The 23,343-nt window shown below is 42.8% G+C and overlaps 2 protein-coding genes across 6 annotated transcripts; one reads left to right on the forward strand and one right to left on the reverse strand.

Moving 5' to 3' along the window:
* Positions 1-1,724: 1,724 nt before the first annotated feature.
* On the reverse strand, positions 1,725-9,323 carry LOC137866132 (1-phosphatidylinositol 4,5-bisphosphate phosphodiesterase delta-1-like). 5 transcript variants are annotated; one of them, XM_068701825.1, is made up of 15 exons: positions 9,031-9,323; positions 7,505-7,696; positions 6,253-6,481; positions 5,963-6,092; positions 5,545-5,773; positions 5,220-5,421; positions 4,740-4,884; positions 4,496-4,648; positions 4,244-4,402; positions 3,982-4,141; positions 3,748-3,864; positions 3,437-3,615; positions 3,164-3,296; positions 2,539-2,688; positions 1,725-2,327 (listed from the first exon to the last, which is right to left on the reverse strand). In XM_068701825.1, exons 1-15 carry the CDS (start codon positions 9,062-9,064, stop codon positions 2,236-2,238), a joined length of 2,304 nt encoding a protein of 767 aa, XP_068557926.1. In that variant the 5' UTR covers positions 9,065-9,323; the 3' UTR covers positions 1,725-2,235. The 5 variants fall into 5 exon arrangements, with proteins under 5 accessions (XP_068557926.1, XP_068557927.1, XP_068557924.1 ...); XM_068701826.1 differs by having other exon boundaries at positions 7,538-7,696; positions 9,031-9,322; XM_068701823.1 differs by lacking the exon at positions 9,031-9,323 and adding an exon at positions 8,075-8,297.
* A 2,689-nt stretch (positions 9,324-12,012) lies between these two features.
* On the forward strand, positions 12,013-23,339 carry LOC137892523 (serine/threonine-protein kinase OSR1-like). Its single transcript, XM_068737732.1, has 17 exons — positions 12,013-12,247; positions 12,859-12,971; positions 14,487-14,595; positions 15,232-15,373; positions 16,125-16,180; positions 16,409-16,518; positions 16,633-16,734; positions 17,070-17,203; positions 17,344-17,392; positions 17,501-17,566; positions 17,736-17,858; positions 18,374-18,409; positions 18,562-18,711; positions 19,744-19,849; positions 19,933-20,001; positions 20,162-20,226; positions 20,313-23,339. Exons 1-17 carry the CDS (start codon positions 12,178-12,180, stop codon positions 20,385-20,387), a joined length of 1,575 nt encoding a protein of 524 aa, XP_068593833.1. The 5' UTR covers positions 12,013-12,177; the 3' UTR covers positions 20,388-23,339.
* The last annotated feature ends 4 nt before the right edge of the window (positions 23,340-23,343 follow it).

Consider the following 23,343-nt stretch of genomic DNA (forward strand, 5'->3'; position numbering starts at 1 on the left):
AAAAAACTTGCTGGTTATGGTTGGCTTACTTGGAGTGTCGGCAGCATGTTGTCATCCCATCACTTTTCTTTCTTTCCATAATAAAAAGGATTCATTGAAACAATTGTCATGTCTAAAAAAATTTTGTTTTTTTAATTCAAATGTATGACACGGTACATGAAATAAGGCCAAAGATCATCACTTCAAACTGGTGTGATTGAGGTTTCCAATGTCTACCTGATATGCTCTGATAACTCAAAAGTCCTGAGAATGTCACTGTGTTCTGTTAGAATAAGCTCACTGTAAAATATACTTTAGACATTCATTTCCTTCCAATCATGTCACAATAAAGCACATTTTTATGAAGGAATGTTGCTTGTCTTCTGTCAGCAGCTTAATGGCACATTTACTTAGCCTGAATGAGCTGGCACACTGAGGTCATTTCATCTTAGAACAAGCTTATTTGGTCATGTGCAAAAATGTCAGTCAACAAATTAAATTTAACCTCCAATAAATTATATGTTTAGCTCCTTAAGGGCAACAGGGACAAGCTGTCTGCAGACAACTTTCACTTTGATATGGCAAACGTGTTCGCCTACTGTTGTCTGTTCACACATTTAGCAGGTTTGGAGCAACATTAGCATGAACTCGGGCTGGTGTTTCTGACCACCTGATGAATGTAAGTCCAATATTTACTCTACTTTTAGCCCTTGATATGTCACTATAGCTGCTAAATGCTCCACTATGTTCACTAGCTGTGTCTGCTGTTTGGTGCCGAGCAGGTTGGAGTGTACAGCAGGTGATTATTTTTTTTTTTGGAGGGTTTCTCTGAAGAATGCTGCTTGTGGCCAAAAATGACCCTGTGAAAGTGAACCAAAGGTAAGGCAATGAGCTGAAAGAGGCTTAAAAAAACTCCAGAGCGCTGAGGGGGAATTGCAGAGAGGATAGTTACTAAATGTAACCCCTCTCACATTCAATAAGCCATGCAACTCAATCATTTAGGACAAACAGTTATGGCTGCTTTATGTACAAAATACATAAAATATCCTTACATTAGTCAAAGGCTTAAATGCCATTCAGCCGTACGCTAACCCATAAGCGGTGCATTTATGTGCATCACCGCCATGACTTCCTTTTGATTGTTGGAGTAACACCGTGTACCAAAGGCGTGTCCATCCAAAGTTCACTAGGTTAATGGTTTTATTTTGTGGAAAGGCTGAAGCTCTTTTGCTGTTTGCAATGTAAAATGATTCAACACGGTACTATACAGTAATATTCCACATGGTTTCACTGGATGAGAAGCCCCAGGATTATTAAATCATCTTTAAAGTCTTATAAGACTACAGAGACAAAAGTTTATCCTCAGATAAGTGAGACACAGAGTTACCGCCTCCTCCAATCAGTCATGTTGCAGTTTACATCCATGTCTGTCCAAAATGTCATCATTTCATCATTTTATCCAGTTAGACATTTGTATGCAATTGTCATAACTAGCATATCATTTACCAAGTTGTGGCCAAAAAACATGTTTTGTGACTTTTGACCACCAAATTCTGATCAGGTCATTCTTAAATCCAAGTGGACGTTTGTGCCACAAATTCTCTCCAGGAGTTCCTGAGATGACACGTTCGCAAGAATGGGAAGGACGGACGGACGGACGGACAACCCAAAAACATAGTTCCTCCGGCCATGGCTATCACCCGCGAGGAGGTATTAAAAAAAAATAAAAATCAGTGAGATAGGCGTTCATGTTTAAAACTTTTATCTTCATCTTGATTTACAAAAAGAAGTAGTAGTCGTGACGATGTTACATGAAAAAAATAACCACACTTGACTAAAATTACTGATGAATACAAAGCACATTGTTTCCATGTTGGCTTATGTTTCTCCAGAATTCATAAAAGGGTCATTTAAAAAAAAAACTTAAATAGACAATACATTAACGGACTAGAAATGAGGGACACTGTTGAAGGTGTAATGTCACTCATGTGGATCATTTTAAAGTCTGGCAAACCTGCTGTGTGTGTACAGTATTTGCATGCATGTACCCACCTCCCAATACAACTGCCTTCCAGTTGCAGATGGAGTCCTTTAGCTTGCCGAGAAGATTGTGGTATTTATCTGACATTTAGAGTAGCAGCTCAAACTACTGGAATGAAGCCAATAAGTTAATCGTGAACTAAAAACTAAAACTATTAATTAACAGCAGAAACAGAAGCTGTGTTTCGGAGGTCCTTATTTCCCGTTGGTGACGTCTCACTCGGCATCAACGACCATAATGTGTACAAAGAGTCCAGCTGAGGGGAGGACATCTCCGTTCTTATTGAGCAGAGGCACATGTCTGTATCCTGTGTGGGAGCACAAAGTGGCTGCAGTCAGTGGTGAAGATGGTGAACTGAGTTCTCTGTGCTCGACCAGAGAAGAGGATAGCTTGAGTTCTTCTGTTTATTTATGAAGTGTGAAAACAAAGAACTATTTTACATCCTTAGGGGTTAGAGAAATGGAGGAGAAAAAAAAGAGGACATTTTGCAAATACCCGCTGCCAGTTGCTGAACTCACCCATTTTTAAGCTGTTGAATGGAAGTGTGTACTGCCCAACAAACTCATTACCAGACGTGGAGTCGTGGTCTTCAACGGTGAAGCGCACCAGTGCTAGCTCGGGCACATACACATCAAACTGGAAGTTTTCATTCCATGCTGGGTTGAAACCTTCAACCGAAAGGAAAAAAAAGAGGAAATGCGCCGTCAGAATTTATGCATTCATTTGTGAAGTATTCCGGCTCCAGTTATTGGGTGATCTTTTAACCAGCCTCGTCTACTTCTGCCTCAAGGGCTTCCCTCGTTTCCCAGTGTGCATTTCGGGGGGAAAAAACACCCAGAGGGCGTAAATACTTTAGTTGTATGCAGCTGTGGGTTTTACATGTTGAAGACAGATACACAGGGTAGGCAGAGCAGGAATTTCTTTCCCCCAGTAAGCAAGAGGCAAAAGTCTTATAACTGAAGTAAAATGCCACTGTTGTTGTGGCTGCATTGCATTCTGGTCTCCTGAGGCTACTACAGGTAGAGACATGTTCTGAAGTGACGCATCATAAATGCAAAAACACAAGTATAAAACCTTTTGGTAAACTGCATTGGCAAATAAAAGTGCAATACAAAACACAAGAATATCAGAAGGGAAAGGTACCGTTGTTATCAACCGCGCTGGTCTCTTTCTCGGCAACATCTGCTGGCACTCCGTACACCTGCACTTTAACCAACGGGTCCACAATGGAGGATTTCTTCTTGCTCACTTTGGGGAGCTGCTGGGCGGATACAACCTGGTGACAAGTAAGGGATACATCACGTCAGGCAATGAAACATTCCTTCCCAATCTCAACTCTGCACGATGCTGAACGGCGTGATTTTGAACGGGAAGCGCAACAGCAAATGTCAGTCAATGTCAGTGAAAAACACTCACCATGACATGGAGCGTCTTGTGCTTCAGCCAGTCCCCTCGGGTCAGGGTGATGGGGTCGAACTCCGTGGCTACGTCCGTCATGAAGGCCGGTTTCAGGATGTAGCCGCTCTTTCCGTTAACCAGGAATCTCCCCTGGTTGACGTCCATGTCTGTGCAGGTTGTCTGGAAGTTTAAGGCCACTGAAAAGGAAATAATAAGAAGACGCAGGGACAGAATGACGAATCAAAAATAAGCCACCGTCTCCCATCAGTGTCACACCGGACTGTACATGTGAGTGATTGTAATTCCCTCCTTGCGTCAGCAGCGTGTACCTATTTGGCAGCCGGCGTTCCACAGAGGCACTGGGTTGTAGTTGGAGGAGTCGGTCCTGGAGCCTGCTGGATAGATGCGGCTCAGCTTGTCCACGTTGTGGCGGATGTAGGAATTGGCTGCAGAGAGACAGAAGGACAGAGTCATCTACTGAGCTGAAAAGCTAAATCCTAATCTTCTATCATAAATCTAGACACAATAACATTTGAGTGAATCCAGCCAGAAGTCTTCCTCACCCGACTCCTCTGCCAGCGTCATAGCCTTCTGCTCCTTGAAGGACGACATCTCGTAGAAGCTCAGGTTTCGTCTTGCGTCCTCAAAGCCGTGGAAGTGGACACTCTTACAGTAGACCACCATGTCAGACAGCTCTTTCGCTAGTTTCAGCTTCTTTTTCGCCTACGCATAAAACGGGGAAATCAAGTGTCAGTACGAAACAAACGGCTACATTTTTTTATAGCGGAGGTCTTGTGTTTGCTCTCTCTCGGTGTGACGCCCCACCTTTCTCTTCTCTTCCTCCTTCTGTTCGTCCTCGTCTTCATTATCCGACTCGTCCTCCTCCGTCACGTCCGTGTCATCAGCCGCAGCTGCCTCGGGAGCGAAGCTGGCCTCCAGCTTGTTTAATCTCTTCCCTTTGATCAGGAACTTCCCCTTAAGCTCCTGAAGCGGAACAGTGTAGCCCCGTGAGCGACCTGGCATCAAAGCGCCAAAAGAAAAAATGAAATCTGCCGATAGATTAGAGTGGACACAAACCTCGGGAGATGGAAAGTCGGTGGGCATTCCGTCCCCCAGGGGGGAAGTGACGAGTGCACTGCCCAGGATGGAGCTCATGTGGTGGGCCATGACCTCCTGCTGCTCCACACTGCAGTGGTTCTCCAAGGAGAGGATAACTGGGTAATCGGACGTCTGGGGGGACGAGCAGACAGAAAACAGAGAGCGCTCAGGTCCAGAACACTCGCGTGGAAGCACTGACGGACATTACCGGACCCAAACGCACCTTAAAGGCGTACTCCTTGATGGCTTTGATGGCGTCCTTGAAGAGGATCTTAGACGTCAGTGTGTAGCCATGGTAGATCTCCGGCTCATCGTCTGATCCATCCCAGACGTCCAGCTCCACACAGCGGCAGCCCTTCAGCAGAGCCCTGAGAGGGTCACAACCAACATCAGAGTCTGAACGGTCGGACTAAAGAAAGGCTCTGTAGAGCCGCATGAGGATTGTTGTTAATAAACATCTAAGCATTTAGGTGACAGATGGTTAAAATGGATAAAACATCAACAACTAGGAGAAATGCATTTGAATTAGGAGAAGTAGCAAATCCTTACATTTTAATCACTTAAACAATTAATCAATGAACAAAATGGTTGCAGAAGAATTTTTCCATCTATCAAATGGTGAATCAATCAACCAATCAGTGGGTCTTCACATCCACCTCTCCGCCGTCACACAGATTCTCACGGGCTGGAGGAAAGCGGTTACCTGACGTAAGCCTCCGTGCTGCTGGGCCCTCTGAGCTGGTCCTCCATGAGGTAGGTGTTGTGCGAGGAGGAGATGAAGTAGTGGTTGAGGGGTCGGCTCATGTCCTGGTGCACCTCTCTGTGGTCTGGATTGAGGACCAAGGCCTCTGGATGGTGCATGTACATGAGGAAGCCGTCTTTGGACAGCAGCTTCTTCTCCTTGGCTGAAAGAAGACGAGGAGAACGGCAGCGATGATTCATTTTGCATAGAAATCTGAGATAAAGACCACGATAATACTTGAAACACCTGAAACAAAGAGACGGTTATTTCAGTACGCCGTACTGACCGTTTTCGTCTGGCTCGTGCTTCTGGATAATGCAGTGTGCATCGGCCAGTGTGGCCTTCTCTCTCTGCTCTTTCATCAGGAAGTCCACCAGGTTCTGAGTACTCATGAAGCCCGTGGTTTTGGCATACTCCCCGTAGATGACGTCCATCTCCTCCCGGTGGGTCAGCAGGTCATAGAAATGTTCGATCTCCTCTCCAGCCAGGTATCCCGATTTGGATTTGTCGCATTTCTGCGCGGTAGAAATGTCAAATGAAAGGCGGTCCACACACTTAAAAAACGTCATGTGCTTGAATCATACATTATATCTATTTATGGAGACTGCATCAATGACTTTTTCTATGTTTGTTTTATTGCTCCTGAGGATAGCTACTCATGATTCTGACATTTAGGAATCATTCAAAAGCTCGGAGGGCATCACCTGGAAGAGCATCTCAGCGTAGTCGTCATCCACCTCGACGTTGATCAGACGCAGGAAGTTCTTGAGCTCCGACTGACTCACCTTATCATCTTTGTTCTTGTCGGCTTTCCTCAGGCAGCTGAAGATCCAACTATAAAGCTTGTAATGTAAGGAGAGTAGCTGTAACAGCATCTTTCTGTCTGCATTCTCAAACTGTGTGCAGCAGGAGTTCCTGAACCACGGAAAAATTAGTCATGTCTAAATTCCCCCGTCCCCCCGTCCCCCCGCTCCCGCTCTCCCGATAAGGATACTGCTCAGTCTTCTGCTGCTTGTTGAGGTTGTTTATGTTGGAGACCACTTTCTCCAGGCTGCTGACCCACCGCTTGGCCTCCTCCTCTGAGCTGGCAATGAGGTCCAGGTTCCTGCGGCGGCCCTTGAACATGATGGAAAAGCAGCGGCCCTCCACCTGGTCCTCCGTGTTCTTCCTCAGGCCCTCCGACTGACGGCCCATTCGCACCGCCGAGATGTCGTCTAGTGAAACTGAAGACATGTATTTTGGTATGGCAGCTTTTCTTCATCAATGACTATTTTTACTGTCTGTGTATGATGTTATATATATTTTTTCATGTTTACATTGTAGGTCTATGGAGCTGTAATGCGATTATGAACCTCGATTGATTGATTGATTGAGTGATGTCATTTTGTAGTGTGACCTGATTGGTCCACATGGGTCTACCAACATATTAAAGATATGCTCTCCTATTGTCTGGAAAAGTAACCTGATAAAGGTCTACGGACCGACACGTTAATAAATATCTCTTAATGTCAGTGACGAGCACAGTGTGCGGGAGTCTTGCTGTTCTACACTTCCAGAATATATATCGTTAAGTAAAGGAATTTGAATATGTCTAATTGTGCTCCAAAAACAAAGGCAGCTCTTTTGTTCTTTTGGTATCTTCAGGCATCACTGACCAGCCTGCTTGGTCAACACAAAGCTGCTGTTTGCAGTTTACTGACGTCACATTACGAGTTTCGGGGAACTGAATTTCAACATCTGCTGATATGCAAAGTCGTGGGATGCACCTTTAAGGGTTGCAAGTCATCACGTGTGTGGCGATAGAAAATGAAGACACCACTATGCCACAGTTATCAAACTGAGACTTCATGACAGCAGTTTATGGGTGTAATCCAAAAGGTATATCACCTGACCTACTGCAACCACTCCTCTGCACACTATAAAAAAATAAATAAATCACTATCTTGACAAACACACCCACAGAACATATCACTGCTATCATGAGCAACCCAGTTGCGTATGATAATGCAGAGGACTTTCAGACAGGAATACAATTGTATAGCTTTACGGTCGGTCCTTCACTTTTATAAACCATGACTAAAAAACTCATCTGGTCTGAGAAAAGAGTTAAACTTGCATCAGCACTGGAGACAAACATGTTATTAATGTCATAAGTAAAGAAGAGGTGTAAGACGGGTGTCCAACACAAACATTACACAGATGTGTGTAAGAGTTGTTGTTGTTGTTTTCTGGCAGGTCTCACACACATGAAGCTGGGTAGCTGGGACGGCAGCACTCACAGGTCTTGCTGTCCTTGAAGGTTTTCTTCGATTCACGCCACATGGTCTTGCAGTCCTCCATGAGTCTGAAGTAGCGGGTCTTCTTCCAGGACGGGGAGAGGACCTTGAGGAGGTCTCCCCCCTGCAGGAGGAACTGGAGGTCTGGATCGCCCTCCATACCTGTTAACCCCCCACCCAAGGAACAGAGAGAACAATCCAACAGATTAAACACTGCTTTTCTGTAAAGTGTTCTGAACTGACGCCCGTTTTACTCGATCCATGTGTCAGGTAACTGAAACCTTACACCATGCTCCCATCTTTACCTGAATTCATCTCATCAGAAAACTGCAGGAAATAAGGGAACGTTCAAACCACAAGCAACAAAAACTGGCTAATTAAAAGCCCTTCACCATGCAACGTTTTAGAGCTTTACACATAAAAAAAACCAAGTTGAGATCTGTGACAACATAGCACACCACTGAGTAATCTGACCCCGGATAACCCTTTGGCCACGTCTGCTACAAGAAGTCCGTTAAAAAGAATTACAGAGCAGCCTACCTAGGAGCTTTACGTTCATTTGTATCACCTTCTGTCTTCTGGCATGGCGGCGTGTTTCCTCAGATTTGCTGAGTTTGGGTTCACCTCGCAGGCAGGACATGGTACCTGAGACGCTACCGGACTGTGTTTAGTCGGGTGATGGGACCGACCAGTGAGTTGGAGGAGGGTGTGGACCAGCCCCACTCAAAGTTCACCGTTCATCTCCGACTCTTGGCAGCCACGCACGCACGTAGTTCAGCTCACGTTACTATACGACGACTAGCGATGATGTGCGCAACGTTACGTGCCGCGGCAAGAGGAAGCGGTTCAAAACGTCTGTCCTGGGGAAATTATTAACTAGCTACCTTTCTGACCATGCATTTATATCCCTTGTAAGATATAAAAGTTACAGCCTGCATATAGTGTTGACAACTGTTGACTCGCGGGCTCTCTCTAGTGGCGACCTCGCGGTACCGTCACGTGCTGTGTTCTGAGTTTCGCTCAAACCCGGGCCAGATTTACTCTCTTGTAAAACGCGTAGGCCTACATGTGCTGATAAACAGGTCAACCAACACACTGAATCCCGAGAGGACGAACATGTGGGTCTGTTTAGCGCCTGCTGCAACAGTAAAGGGTTGTTTTTTTGTTGTTTTCATGGGGCAATGCGTTGCTTTGGGTTTGGCAACACTGCTTTTGTTTGCGGGGCAAGGTGAAACTCCTGTAATGCGGCCACACCTTTAGGTACAGCATAAACAAACCCGGCGATCTTTTTCGAACACTTTTCGTTCGTTAGTTAGTGAAGAAAAACCTCTGATTGCAACCATTACAATGTAAGAAAACACGAGAGACACTCCAAGATACTCACATGGCGTTTGAGGATCAGGCCTATTCAATGTTGAAAACATCCTGGAACAAAGTCACTTCTAGCAAGTGCAAAACGCACTTTAATTACCACAATTAAACAAAATGTGTCCTACCGTTGCTTTTTTTTTCGATCCCATTCGTTTCCATCCCTACTGAATTGTGGGCTCTCTCTCCTTTACGTAGCAAGTTTGTTTTTCCTCCTTTTCACTTGATGCGCCGTTTCATCCAAAGTTGCTCCTTCTTTCCATGTGCGCAAAATTAGGTTAAGAACACCGAGTGTGGGATCGCTGAACCGAGGACAACACCAAAGGCGGCGACGACGACACAGGTGGGTTGCTACTTGCAGTCTGAGTGGTGTCAGCACTCCCGGAGGCTCCAACACCGGTTTGACAAGCCTGCCATGCGAGCTACACTGCTGATGTCACAACAAGGGAAGGTTACACCTCAACGCTTTTGACATCAGACGTGGGACTGGTCAACACAACAGACTGACTTAACAGCCAGCAATTTTTTTTTTAGCAGCATAAAAGGACAACTTTAATCCATGCTATTTATCATTCAGCTCTCTAAAAACCCAAAGGTAACTCTAGATGTGAATAAACAGGTGGGGACGTTCACCTTGAAGGCACCCATAAACCTCAAAAGACTGTTATCAGGTTTTTATATTTATACAATGTGGAATTTCACTTAATGTCTATAGTTGGTATTTGCTAAAGCGGCTTTGGTAATTGCATTTTCATGCAGATACTTGAAGCCCATTTGAACATAAGGTAAACATGATCAAGAAGGCTGCACAGCAGAGTTGGCTCGCTGCCAGGCCACATAGTTGACATTAAGTTGGAGCATATTTGTTGCACTGAATGGGTCAGATGCAGTTTTTTTTTTTTTTTTCTTGCTTTCCTTTTCATGTGCAGCTTAGCCTTGGCAGGATAATAGCACTGCAATCACTGGTGCGTTGGGGCTCTTGTGGCTCTCAGCACTTCCCTTTCAGGCCGGGCTTACCCTCAGCGCACTGTCAGCATCAGGATGAGTGGGCTTTAATGCAGCATCGGGGGAGAGCTTCCAGCTTCCGGGCCAGGGGCCGAGACCACTTCCAAAAAAAAACCAACCACGAGGTTCAAGGGAACACGCAGGAAAACAGAGTGCGGCGTTGTCTTTGGAACAAGCGGGTTATTTTACTAAAACATGCATTTTATCTTGGATTCACATTTCACTTGCACACCTTCATCTGCTCCATGTGAGCCATTTGTGCTTTTTGCTCATGGGCATCTTGAACTAGGAGGGAATTACATATTTACTTTCAGATAATTGATGATTTCATGTCCCTTCCTTTTAGACATGTAATTGACTCAAAGAATTAACAAAAAAAAACTGCAACATTAGCTATTCCGTGTTCAGCTGCATGTCCAAACCTATGTGTTTTAGTAAAACTCACTGCACACAGGAAAAGTCCTTTTGCAGCAAAGGTTTGTGCGTATCAGTGGACAGCAATATAATGCATCACACAAAACTTTAAAACACTTTAAATGGAAAATGATATGTGACATCTCTCGTTGATCAAGTCCCTATTTTGCTTGGTGTTGAACAAGCAATAACAGGCCCCACTGTTTCCTCATATAACACTGATACCGTCCATAGTTCTGCTGCTTTCCCCCCAAACATCCTCGTGTCTCAGTGACAAAAATTATGCAATTCAATGGGTTACCACAGGATATAGGCCAAAAGAGGAAGTTACATAGGGAACGATGAATACTAAAACATGTAAACAGATGTCTGATGTGTGTATCTGCTGAAAATATACATTTTTTTCTCAATACACTGAGTTATGAACACTGCATATTTTGAGTACACTGCATCTGGTTTTCATGAAACATCTTGACAAGTTCCAACATGGAGAATGAAAGATTAGCCTGCAAATAAACCTTAAACACTGTAGCCTGTCTGTTATTCAGTTGTGGAAAGTGACCAAGTACATTTAGTCAAGCCCTGTAATAAAGTACAATTTTTAAGTATTTGTGCTTTTCTTCAACATTTACATTTACTTTATTTTTCGACTCCACTACATTTTAGAGCAAAATGTTATACTTTTTACTCCACTACATTTAGGTTTAACAGCTGTAGTTATTGTGTAGGCCTACTTTCCAAGATTTGACTACACAAAAAATACAATGGCTTTATAAAAAAAGGAATTATCATAGATCAAACTACCCAGCATTATATTAATCAATTAACATTAATGTCATCTCGACCAGTTACAACTTTTAAGTACTTATAGGCTGAGTCGCAGATCACATGTAATTGGGATTAAGTAATCAGATTACAAAAAAGTAGTCAGACCAGATTACATTTGATTAGGCCAATTCTAAATGTTGAATATTATAAATTATAAATTAAAGTTATACTCCTCTCAGGTTGCCAGTTTTGTCAACAGTGATTTAACAAAAATTAGTTTTTGTTTTAAATGATTATTTATGTGAAATTAAGTTTATGTTCCTTTTTATTTACACTGACAATGGAAGATGAACATTTTGATGTGCTCTTCTTGCACACAAGAGCAAAGTCCTCCTCTATGTGGCCTTCGGTTATAAAACAGCAGCTACAAAAATTTGCACAAAGGAAACAACATCTCACATGTTGTAGAATACACACAATACTTGTAGTTCGTGCTTGTACTGTTTTGACCAACTGAATGCTCAACATACATGTATTTTATTTGCCTTTAACATGTTTTTAAGTGTTTAACAATAAAAAGGAATATTTGTGGAACTCATTCTTCAGCAAAAAAAATTTGATTTTGAAGCAATCCAAAAGTATTCAGATTAGATTACATTTTTATTAAATTAAATTAGATTATTAATTACAAAATTGCAATGTAATTTGCATGCAGTTACTGACCACATTTTAAAGAAATCTGTATGCTAATAATCCAAAAATACAACACTGACGTCGTCCATGTATGTAATTTAAGTAACTTATTACTGTGGTCCACTGTTTCCGAGTTTTTCGGATTTTACAGACATTGGGCAGACTTTGCCACACTCAAGATGGCGACGTCTTCCTCCTACTAAGTTCGTACGTAATACGATGCGTCAGTCGTGCGTGAGGTTGTGTTGACAGGAACGGTAGGAGTTGTCAGCGGAACAGCAGCAGCAGCAGCCAGCATCATCGGAGCCGAATGGAGTAATCACACCGCAATTATTCCAGACAGCGTCTCTGTTATTACTTAGAAGCATTGTTTACACCGTTCAAACAACGACACCATGGCAGACGACCAGTCCTCTCAGTCCTGGACGATCGACAGGGATGACTACGAACTCAATGAGGTGATAGGTGAGTAGCTTAGCTTGCTAAAGTTAGCACCCCCCCCCCCCCGTGTCTGCAGCGGTGTCGGCTGCCAACTGCCACTAGCTAACTAGCATGTATGTAGCTAACAGAAGGCCAGCTACAACCCTGAGCTAAGTTACGTCGGAGGAAGGTTAACAGCTCTGCTAACTTCAGCGTCGTCAGCCCTGCAGAGTTCCCTTCTAGCTAGGCCACATTAATTAATGCGTTTCCAGCTAGAAGAAGAGCTAAACGGAGATGGCTTCTTAGCAAGTCAGCGTGAAGCTAAACGGCTAGCTAACGCAAGTTAGCTTATAGTGCGTGAAGATTCGGCAGTTGTTGGAGAGGGTGGTGCTCTTTTACTGAAGGTATGACACGGATTATCGTGAGCTATTCATTCTTGACTCATGGTAATGTGACTGGTGACTTCAAACAAAAGAAAATTAAGTGAATTACCCTACTACTCAATCTTAGAAACTATATATATTTTCAACTCAAATTTAGCACATTCTCACATTGCACTCAAAAGATTGAGTTGAGCTGCTTTATTCTGACTGCTGTCTTCAAAAGGCTCGTTAGCTCCTCCAGTGTGGTGGTTTCACTCTACATCTTGTTCACAGGGAGCGGAGCCACTGCAGTCGTCCAGGCAGCATACTGCAAGCCCAGAAAGGAGAAGGTGGCCATCAAACGCATCAACCTGGAAAAGTGTCAAACAAGCATGGATGAGCTCCTGGTGAGAAACCGTAGCAGTGAGTGGGGCCAGTATCTGCAGTCCAGATGTTGGGAGTGGTGTGGGCTGGTAGCACAGATCAGTCTGGGACACACCGAAAGTTTGATACCACAGCAACCACTGAGTGCTAAAGCACTGAGAGAAATCAATAAGGCACACACCATGGAAGGAAATTAAATGTGAACTGAATGTTTTCTTTACATTATTTTAATTTGAATGTTGACGTTCAAATGTGACAAACACTTAAATGAGTCGAGAGTGAAGTCAGTCAGTCCTACACACACTTCATTACTTTGTCAATGACACCCAGTTATCAGCTGGTAGCTGCCAAAACGGCTGTAAACAATGGGTTTGACAAATGGATAATTACTTATATGTAGTGATTTTTGTGATTCAACCATATGGGTGACATGGATCAAATCTGACAGGGTATATCTGAATTTATATTGCAGTATCAGTGTATATTGTGATACAGTAATTCAGGTAATCTGCATCATTTTATATTGGAGGCGTCCCATCTCGCCTGAAATAAAGATGCATCAGGAGATCTGAAAGAGAAGCGTTCTGGGGAAACAAATACCCGAAGGCTGCATATTAAATGAGTGAGGCGGTTGTTGTCCAGTGACTAGATGGATAACGAGATGAGATGCCTCAGGGTCTCTCTGATTGATGAATCAATCACTTAAGTTTTGCAGTGGATTTTCTGAGCAGCATGTTTCCATGTCTGGAAAAAGGAAAACCTTTTGTGTTACTTCTCCCAAGCTGGTAAAAGTACAGATAAACATTCACAATAAGGTGCAGGTTAAACACCAGGCTGAAGTTAGTTTTAAAATTGTATTGACTAATTTATCTTTGGGGAAACCTTTTAATTTTCCCTATAATTTAATTTAGAAAATGTATAGACAAAATAACCAGAAGGGAATTTCTTTTTTCTGTCTAATCCAGTATATTAAATATCTGACAAATAATGGTAATTAATGCAAATCATGTAAACCTAACACTGCCAAGATCATTGTTTCCAACAGGTCTATTATAACCCTGAATCTTAAAGAGATGGCTCCTTTCGTACAATCGGTTTAGCAAAATCTCTTTTGGTTGTCATGTCTCTATCTCATGATGTGCATATATATATTCCCTATAGGTCAACACTACTGTACATCTACAAGTATGACTTTTCCATGTGCTTTTTTTGCTCATTTTTAGTTTCAGTCTTGCAGCAGAGGGACTAGTTTACATGTAAAGTTAAGGTCGAAAAGCCAAAAAGATGAGTCATTGATGAGTCATTTCGTCTTCTTCTTGGCACAATTATTGATTTTCAAGAACTGTTCAGTATCGATGTTGCAATGTATGCCAGCCGATGTTAATATTTTATTATATTGTCTCCCTACCAAGTCCATATATGATATATCAAGGTCCTGAGTTAACCTGTGTCCGTCATGTCAAAATGTCTTGTCTTGGTGGCTTTGAGATTTCTGCTCCCTGTGTGACCTCGTCTCTCATGTTTCCCTCTCTGTGTAGAAAGAGATCCAGGCTATGAGCCAGTGCCACCACCCCAACATCGTGTCTTATTACACCTCCTTTGTGGTGAAGGATGAATTGTGGCTGGTGATGAAGCTGCTCAGTGGTGGTAAGTGCTGTTGTGTTTAAAGAAAGAGTAACTCCTGACTTGGTGAACTCTTATCGTCACCTTGACTTTGACTTTCTTTGTCACACCTCCTTACTTTTCTTTGCTTTTAATCTCAAATAAGCCTGGGCTTGAACTTTGACGGAATGTTTTGCTCCCTGGCGACTTAATCCAGTTGACATTTTCTGGCCCAGTAGTAGGTTGAGTTCTTGCTGCTGTCGGTGTCTTTTATACCTGGCTATTCAGCGCTTTGGTTTGATGGGCTTTACCGACCACATGTAGACAACTTTACGTAACACTGACATCATTTTAGTGCAGCCACAATGTCCTATTCAGTTCTTTTGTATTGCTCATTTCTTCTCTGTGCCAGTAACAGCGGCCGACCTTGTCCTCCGCCTGCATATCTTCTTACTGGGCTAATGCTACACTGATATAATTTACTCCACACTGTATCTAATAAGGTGAAAACCAAATTAATTACTGCAACGTGCTACATCACTTGACTGAGGTGGGAGGGACCCAGTTCAAAATCCTGAGCACCTCTTCCAGAGGTATAGGAGTGAGGTGGGAAGGAGGACATAGCTGCGAGTTTCTGCCTTCAGCACTTCTTGTGACAACAGTTGCCTCTCTCTCTCTCAGGCTCGGTGTTGGACATCATCAAGCATATCATCTCTCGTGGCGAGCACAAGAACGGAGTGTTGGATGAGGCCAGCATCGCCAGCATCCTGAAAGAGGTGTTGGAGGGGCTGGAGTACCTTCACAAAAACGGGCAGATCCATCGGTGAGTTCTAACGACGCGTCACCGATGCCTCGTTATCACCGTGTCTCCTGGTAGCCAGTACGTTCCATCACACAGCTCCCTCTGGCGCTGAGCCTTTCATCTCTGCTGGCGAGCGTGTGGTTTGAACTAGACCTCGCTCCTTCTGAATATTTAATACAGTGAAAATGCATAATTGAGGAAGTTTGTTTTACATAAAGGTTCCTCCCAGGAACACTGTGAACCGCCGCTGAGAAGAAAGGCCTCTTCATAGCCTCAGTGCATTGTTGTATGTCGAGTAAAATTAGTTTCAAATTAGCAGTCTGTATTTTTAAAGACAGAAAAGGTATGTTTTAAAGGTGCTTTTTAATTTTTGTTTTATGTACACTTGAACTATCATGACCTATCTCATTGGAAAAGTCCTTAAGAATCACTGATATTTTAAGTGAAGCTGATGTTGCCGTTAGACTGGACAGTATTTCAGTAGACGGAGAGAGCCGCTGCTGATTGAACTCAGATGCTGAGGCTAACTCACTTACACATAATTAGGAGAGGGGGAGGGAGGCGGTTTGGGTCAGGTTAATCCACTCCCATTCTTTGGGCACCGTTTGCACTCAAATGTATGCAAACAGAAATCAGGTGAATTCAAATGAGGCCGATCAAAGGTGAAGCTCTAACTTGTTTGTGCGCTCAACTAGAGAGTGTTTGTTCAATTTCAGCGTGAGTGTGCACAGCCTCACCACTCCTCTGGTCTAATCCTCCTCTCCATGCTCAGGGATCTAAAGGCTGGAAACATTCTTCTCGGGGACGATGGCTCGGTGCAAATTGCTGGTACAGTGTTTCTACTTCCTGTTTCTTTGCTTCTGCTTAATTTACAGTTTAACGCCTCTCTGTTGACAGTTTATGTTTAGACTTGTTTAGGAATTCTGCTACATTTATCCGGCTTAACAAACAAGGTCCACATTGTTTACCTTTTTTCTGGAGATTAGTTTGTCTAAATATTTTAGTGATTTTTAGATATATTTTTCTCTCAAATCCCGAATCGCACACACTCCACAGACTTTGGTGTGAGTGCCTTTCTCGCCGCGGGAGGAGACATGACTAGGAACAAGGTTCGGAAGACGTTTGTGGGAACCCCGTGCTGGATGGCGCCCGAGGTCATGGAGCAGGTAGGAGGCTTATTTTGTAGCTCTTGCGCTCCCTCTGTTGTCCGTCTGTAATGCCTCATAACTGGGTGATAAAAGGAAGTGCTTTGTTCACTCGGATCTGTTTTTCATCCGCAGGTTCGCGGCTATGACTTCAAAGCTGACATCTGGAGTTTCGGGATAACAGCCATTGAACTGGCCACTGGTGCTGCACCATATCACAAATACCCACCCATGAAGGTAACTTTGTGTGGGCTTTTTTGGTACTTTGCTGTTCGTCAGTAATGCATCTCCTGTCTCTTTGGTTACATGGCACATGTAGTTTTGCAAGCTACAGCTGTCTGCTTGATTAACACAAATTATTTCACCAGGAAGATACCATTTAAACTGCTTTAACAAAGCAAGAAAAGACTGTTTTAAAGTGTTCTGTAGCATTTAGTTGTGGAAACGCTGAGGACCTTAATTCTGAAGAAACGTTTGGAGTCCATTTGTTTCTTTCAAGCCAGTCTACAGTGGCTTTGATAAAGGTTTACTCAGTTCCCTGAAGCCGTTCTTTGTTCTCTACGTGTCCGTAGGTGCTGATGCTGACTTTGCAGAATGACCCTCCCTGTCTGGAGACGGGCATCACAGACAAGGAGATGGTGAAGAAGTATGGCAAGTCCTTCAGGAAGATGCTCTCTCTGTGTTTACAGAAGGATCCAGAAAAAAGGTCAGTTGGTGCTAAAACCCTCTTTTTTTCTTTTTTTCCTTCTTTTTTTTTGCCAGATTAAAGTTGCGCTTGTTTTTCTTTACATTAGAAGTTGTGTAATGAACATAATGAAGAGCCTTGTGTCTCTTTTTCCTATTTAGGCCAACTGCAGCAGAGCTGCTGAAGCATAAGTTCTTCACAAAAGCCAAAGTGAGCCGTACATCGCTATTATTAAAATACACTGAAATGTTTTTTGTGTGTGTGTTTCAGAGAGAATCTTCATAGATCCTGGAATTACTGTTTGTCTTTCTGTTACAGAACAACGAGTACTTGCAGGAGAGGCTTCTACACAAAGGTCCGACAATAACAGAGCGATCCAAAAAGGTTTGTTAGTCACTGCTAATACACCGCGAATACACACTAGTCGAAGATGACACATCTTTGACATTGTGTTGCTCTGCACAGGTGTGCCGGCTTGTCTAGGGTGTGTCCCAGTTTCAAAACTTGGATCTTGTTGCATCTTTTTTTTTTTTTTTTTTAATGCACTGTGCAGGTACGTCGTGTCCCCGGCTCGAGCGGCCGTCTGCACAAGACGGAGGACGGCGGTTGGGAGTGGAGCGATGACGAGCTGGACGAGGAGAGCGAGGAGGGCAAAGCTGCTGTGGCAGCTCTGCGGGTGAGACTCATTTTCCAATGAGGTCATGACAGCGTCTTCAACCAGTCAATTCAGTTTACTTTATAAGGCCACTATTCCTGTTTGTCTTTGCGCACAGCGCCCTTATGGCCAGCAGATGGTGCTAGTGGACCTTTTTAGTCTGAACATTTCTTATCCAAGCTGTAGTGTGCTTTTGCTTTGGTCTCCTGCCTCAATGTCAGTGGAGTGCAAGTTTAGGATACTCCAGTAATCTGTCATGATCTGTAGACCTGAGAGTCGAGAATAACTAGACTAGACACCTGCTCAGATCGCCTGTTTGAATTTATTCTCCAACATGTGTTCACACTCAATTCATGTCTTGGTGTGGGATTTTACTGTCTGTTATCTTAACTGTGATTTCAGTTAAGCCCTGCGTTTAAAGTCCCCTTGTGTCAAATTCATTCAATCCTACAATACTCCATCAGTCCATACATTGGGGGGATAAAAGGAGAATTGCATGTTTTTAATCCTGACAATCTGTCATGTCCATTCTGCAGTCCCCCAGAGTGAAGGACGGGTCCGACAATATGGAGGTGAGTCCATTTTGTAGTGGACATGACCTGAAAATCTTGAATTATTGTAATGCCTCACTTGAGCGATCTGCATGGCTGTCCTGTGTGTGTGTGTCCATGTTTTTCCATTCATGTAAAACCCCTGCTGATTTCTTTTCAATCGTGTCTCTTAGCTTTTCCCACCAGCAGATGGCTCCACACAACATCTGCAGCCACCCGGTTCTGCGAGCGAGAGCCCTGCGAATGTGGGCCAGTCAGGAGAAGATGCTGCACCACAGGCTCCCGCTCAAACAGCAAGCCCTTCACATGCACCCACTGCTCAGGTAAAAACACATTCCCATTTGAGGACAGGTCCTATGTAAAACCTGCACCTCTAGTGTTGGAAAAGTTATACCCATTCAGTAGTTGTTTTTTTTGTAGGCCTTTAATTACATTCTATTCAGAACAATTACTAGAACTATTCATTTAGAAATGTACCAGTTTAACCAATCTTATCTTGTATTATTCAGTGTATAATTGAAGAATGCAGTTACGCGAGCAAAGCTGTTGGCCTCTCTCAGAGGCCGTCCTTACCATTATTACTATACCTAAGCAGCAGCGGATGTCGGACAGCGGCTAGCGATACCACGGTTTTGCACTCAGTTTTAAAGCGTATCGGGGAACTACGGTGGCCTTCAGTTCACATTAATATGCAAAAGCCTCTCGCTAGAGCCAGTGTTTGATTTGTCCATTCTGGGCTACTGTAGAAACATGGTGGTGCAACATGGCAGACTCCTTAAAGAGGACCCCACTCCCTATGTAGATATGCAGGGTTCATTCTCAGCTAATGAAAACACAATGATTCTTAGATTCAGGTGATTATACACTAATGAAAATATTATGAATATTTTATTCCAATTCTGCTAATAGATCCCCAGAAATGCCACATACTGTGCCTTTAAATGTGCCCTGGGGGGGTTTCTTGTAAAGAAACTTAAGTTATTTTTACATTCAGTGTTGCTCACTAAAAGGTGTTGTGTGTACCCTTGAGGTCGAACAAACATGTTTTAGATTTTGTACAAAACGGTTATCCTGTTGTGAGGGCTCCATAGTGTTACTGGTGGTCAAAAACTCCACAGTGCACCTTTTTAAGTTCAGCTCTTTGAAACCTCTGTACTACGGGAATAGCAGGTGTTCAATGGACACCATGAATAGGCAAGGAAAATGTAAATACTTAAAACAAAACAACCACAATCAGGTCACACTTCGGCAACAAGTAAATCACCTTGTATCGTCAGTAGTGTTTTTAACCTCTATGTTGTGCATTCTAACCAGAAGGGCTGTACAGTAAATACTTAACGGTCGTGCTGTTGCAGGATCCAGCTGCAGCCAATGCCAGTGTCCCCATCAGCCTCGTCCTGAGACTGAGGAATCCCAAGAAGGAACTCAATGACATCCGATTTGAGTTCATGTCCGGCAGAGGTGGGACGCATCCGCTGGCTTTTTCTCTTCCATCTTGTTCTTAGAGGCTCCAGTCTCAATCTCCTCTTCATATCTGCCCGCAGATTCTGCTGATGGAGTTTCTCAGGAGTTGGTCTCAGCTGGTCTGGTTGATGGGAGGGACTTAGTCATTGGTAAGTAAGAGATATAGCACTGAATGATGGTGGTTTTTTTTTTTTTTTTTTTTTATATATATATATATATATATATATATATACACACACACACACACATTCATTCATATTCGCTGGTCATCTAACAAGGTCCTCCCATTTCCTTTTATCTTCTGTCTAGTTGCTGCCAATTTACAAAAGATTGTTGATGATCCTCATAGTAACAAAAACGTGACTTTTAAATTGGTAAGTACACTGACAGAAACATGTATATACATATTTTAATACACAGACACTATATACAGTTTACAACCTTGTTCCCTCTCTTCCAGGCATCTGGCGTGGAGGAGTCTGAAATTCCTGATGATATTAAACTCATTGGATTTGCGCAGCTCAGCATCAGTTAAGTCAAGTAGAGCCACCAACAGAGGATGGAAACTAATGGTATTGCACAGCTGCATTGTAGTCAATTCCAAGAAACCACTGCTGCCAAAGAGAAGATGAGGAGGAAGAGGATGAGGAGACAGGAAGCTGGCAGGAGTGTGACACTACTGCAGGATGCATGAGGACCACATTGAGAAGGGGCTCAGTTCATAACAGGAATCACACTTGAAACGTTTACAGTGCGCTTATACAGTAAATGGGAGGAGAGATGCAATCAACTATATCAACTCCTTATTTCTTTCTTCTTTTTTTCCCCCCACTTCATACATAAGCACAATCCAAACCATCTCCTGCCAGTACTGGAAGTGATTGCCTTTTGTTTTTCTTATTTTGTTTTTCTTCAATCAACTGTGCCACAAAACTCACTAGAGTGTCGTGCTTACTTTATATGGCACTTTATGCTACACTGAAATTGAAAAGCCTTAGTTAGTCAAACTACAGATATTACAAGTGTGTTTGGTGGGAAAAAAATTGAGTCCGCCTGTGATTATTAGGTGTATTTTATGTACGCCTATTCGAAGAAATCTCAGAAAAGCTCCCGTAACACTGATACAAATCATTTAGTGAAATGCACTGTAGCATAGTTTTAGTTTTGTAATTCTGTACATTCAGATGGATTTTTACGTAGAATATAAACAAATTACCAGTTTCCTGTATAAGGCAGTCCAAGGTGTGGTGGTTTTGTCAAAACATAACCAAAGAGTTTAGGCTCTGACTGCACTTCTGGAACCATTCAAATATACACAAGTCAACCGTAACTGCTCTGTCCCGTAACTGCAGTCACAACACTTTGTCAGATGGCGGTTTCCCGAGGTATTCAAAGACAGGATAATTTCACAGATTGATGCCTGCCTAATATTCTTGTACTATGCAATCGGTGTTTTCTTTTCACCGTGTGTGACCACTGGTTGCTAAAAATATTTCTCTCGGGTTGAATAAATCCACTTATTGTGCTTGTGCTAGAAGCTCATGAAGTCAACCAAGCAGATTTAGGAACCTGCAGTTAGGTTTTACTCTAATTTTCACAAGCAAATTGAACATTTAACACACCAACAGAGAGACGTGTCCCCGTGGGGAGGAGCATCATTTAGCCTGTTACCCATTACTGATTACTTCAGTTCAGGAGGAATCCTGAATGCTGGCAATGAGTGTCGAGCCTGGAGATGCTGGTTTTACAGGCTGACTGACCGGTCAAGTAGTGTGTGTACAAAAACTGAAAATGTTCAACCAAAGTGAAATATATTTTAAAGGGAGAGTTCATCCAAACTGCAAAGGAAAAAAAAACAAAAACAGAATTTGTCTCTTGCCTCAAGTGGTATTCAGCAGATAGTTTAGTCTCCATTACGATACAACGGAGGTGAATGGAATGTTTGTGGCCAGTCTCACATTAGTGGTCAGACCAAAATTCAAAATAATTAGTCGAGCTCCTTAAAGGATGAATTTGTTTAATTTGGTGGACCGCATGCATACAAAACTAATACCATTTTCGTAGGCCTCGGCTGTACTTTGTGTTAATGCTAAATATTTAGCATGCTAATTAGCGAATGTTAGCATGCTAAATATTTTGACCGCCAAAAAACATGCCCGCTAAACATCAGCATGTTAGCGTTGCCATCATGAACATGTTGGCAAGCTGAGTTTAGCCTTTAGTTCAAAGCACTGCAGTGCCTCAGTACAGCCTCACTGAGCTGCTAGCACGGCTGTACGCTCTTCGTTCAATGCCTTGAGCACAACACACTAGATTTTGTTTACCTGCATTGTATCGAGGGACAGCAGGAAGCTTGAGGTGGTTCGCTCTCAACCTCAACAAATAAAACCCAAACTGTCTGCATGTCCGGATACCACTCCAGGTAAATATTTCATATTTTGGCTGAAGTAATTCTTTTAAATGTCTCCAGAGGCCAGTCATTACCTTAGTAGTTATCATATAGGCAAGTTGTTTTGACAGTACTGTAGTCCCTTTGCTTTATTAACACTCACCAACACCTCCCCGTCGTCACTCCCTGTGTAGCCGCTTGGTTGTTTTGTACCACGTGCAAAGGGCTGCGAGATGGCTCCTAGTTCCGGTACTGATGTAAATGGTGTATGTAAAGATGTTGTAAATGTACGTATGATGGCAACTCCATGCACTGTCACTCAAACATCATGAGGTTTGTGTGTAACGATGTAGATGCATTGACTGTTTTAAGTGTCGGATAAAAGGATCATTTCACTTGTAAATATAGATCGAGGCAGATTGAGACTCATCTTGTTCAGTACACAGAGTTTAATTTGTTTTGTAGTGTTTTCCACTGTTTGCCTTTGTCAGAGCATCACTAATCATGCACAAATTATTTGTTCAATTAGCACCTTATTGATATGTTAACGAGTATTTTTCGGAATTACATGGCGGCTTGAAATCATGCACTCTGCTTTTGATGTCATGACATTCAGTTTTCTCACTGAAACCTGTCCAAGGCTTAACTGATAAAAAGTCATTTTAATTAGACGGGCGGCGCAGGTCACACTTCTCTCTCCCTGTGTGTGTGTGTGTGTGTGTGTGTGTGTGTGTGTGTGTGTGTTTTTGGTGATAAAATTGATTATCAAAGGCTTTGAGCTGAAAGGCACTTAGATTTTCTAAATTACTTTCCCCTTTATTGTTTACTCATCAGAAAACCAACATTCTGCCTCTTATGCAGTCCCTGAATGATTAGTATTAATTTAATCATTTAATTGGCAAGTACATTTTTCTTTTTTTTACAGATCATTACATATATTTTTAAAACATTGATCATGAAATGTGTACATCAAATGCATAATTTGAAGTGGAATATTTGTGATAACATACAGAAGAGATTCCTTGGCATGTATAGCTTATTGGAAAATGACAACAAATGCAAATGATTTTAGTAGCTGAATAAAGTCACATGATGGAATTCA

Source organism: Cebidichthys violaceus, unplaced genomic scaffold (genome assembly GCF_023349555.1).
Source record: "Cebidichthys violaceus isolate CVI_PGR_0920_01 unplaced genomic scaffold, fCebVio1.0.p SCAF_8, whole genome shotgun sequence".
NCBI lineage: Eukaryota > Metazoa > Chordata > Actinopteri > Perciformes > Stichaeidae > Cebidichthys > Cebidichthys violaceus.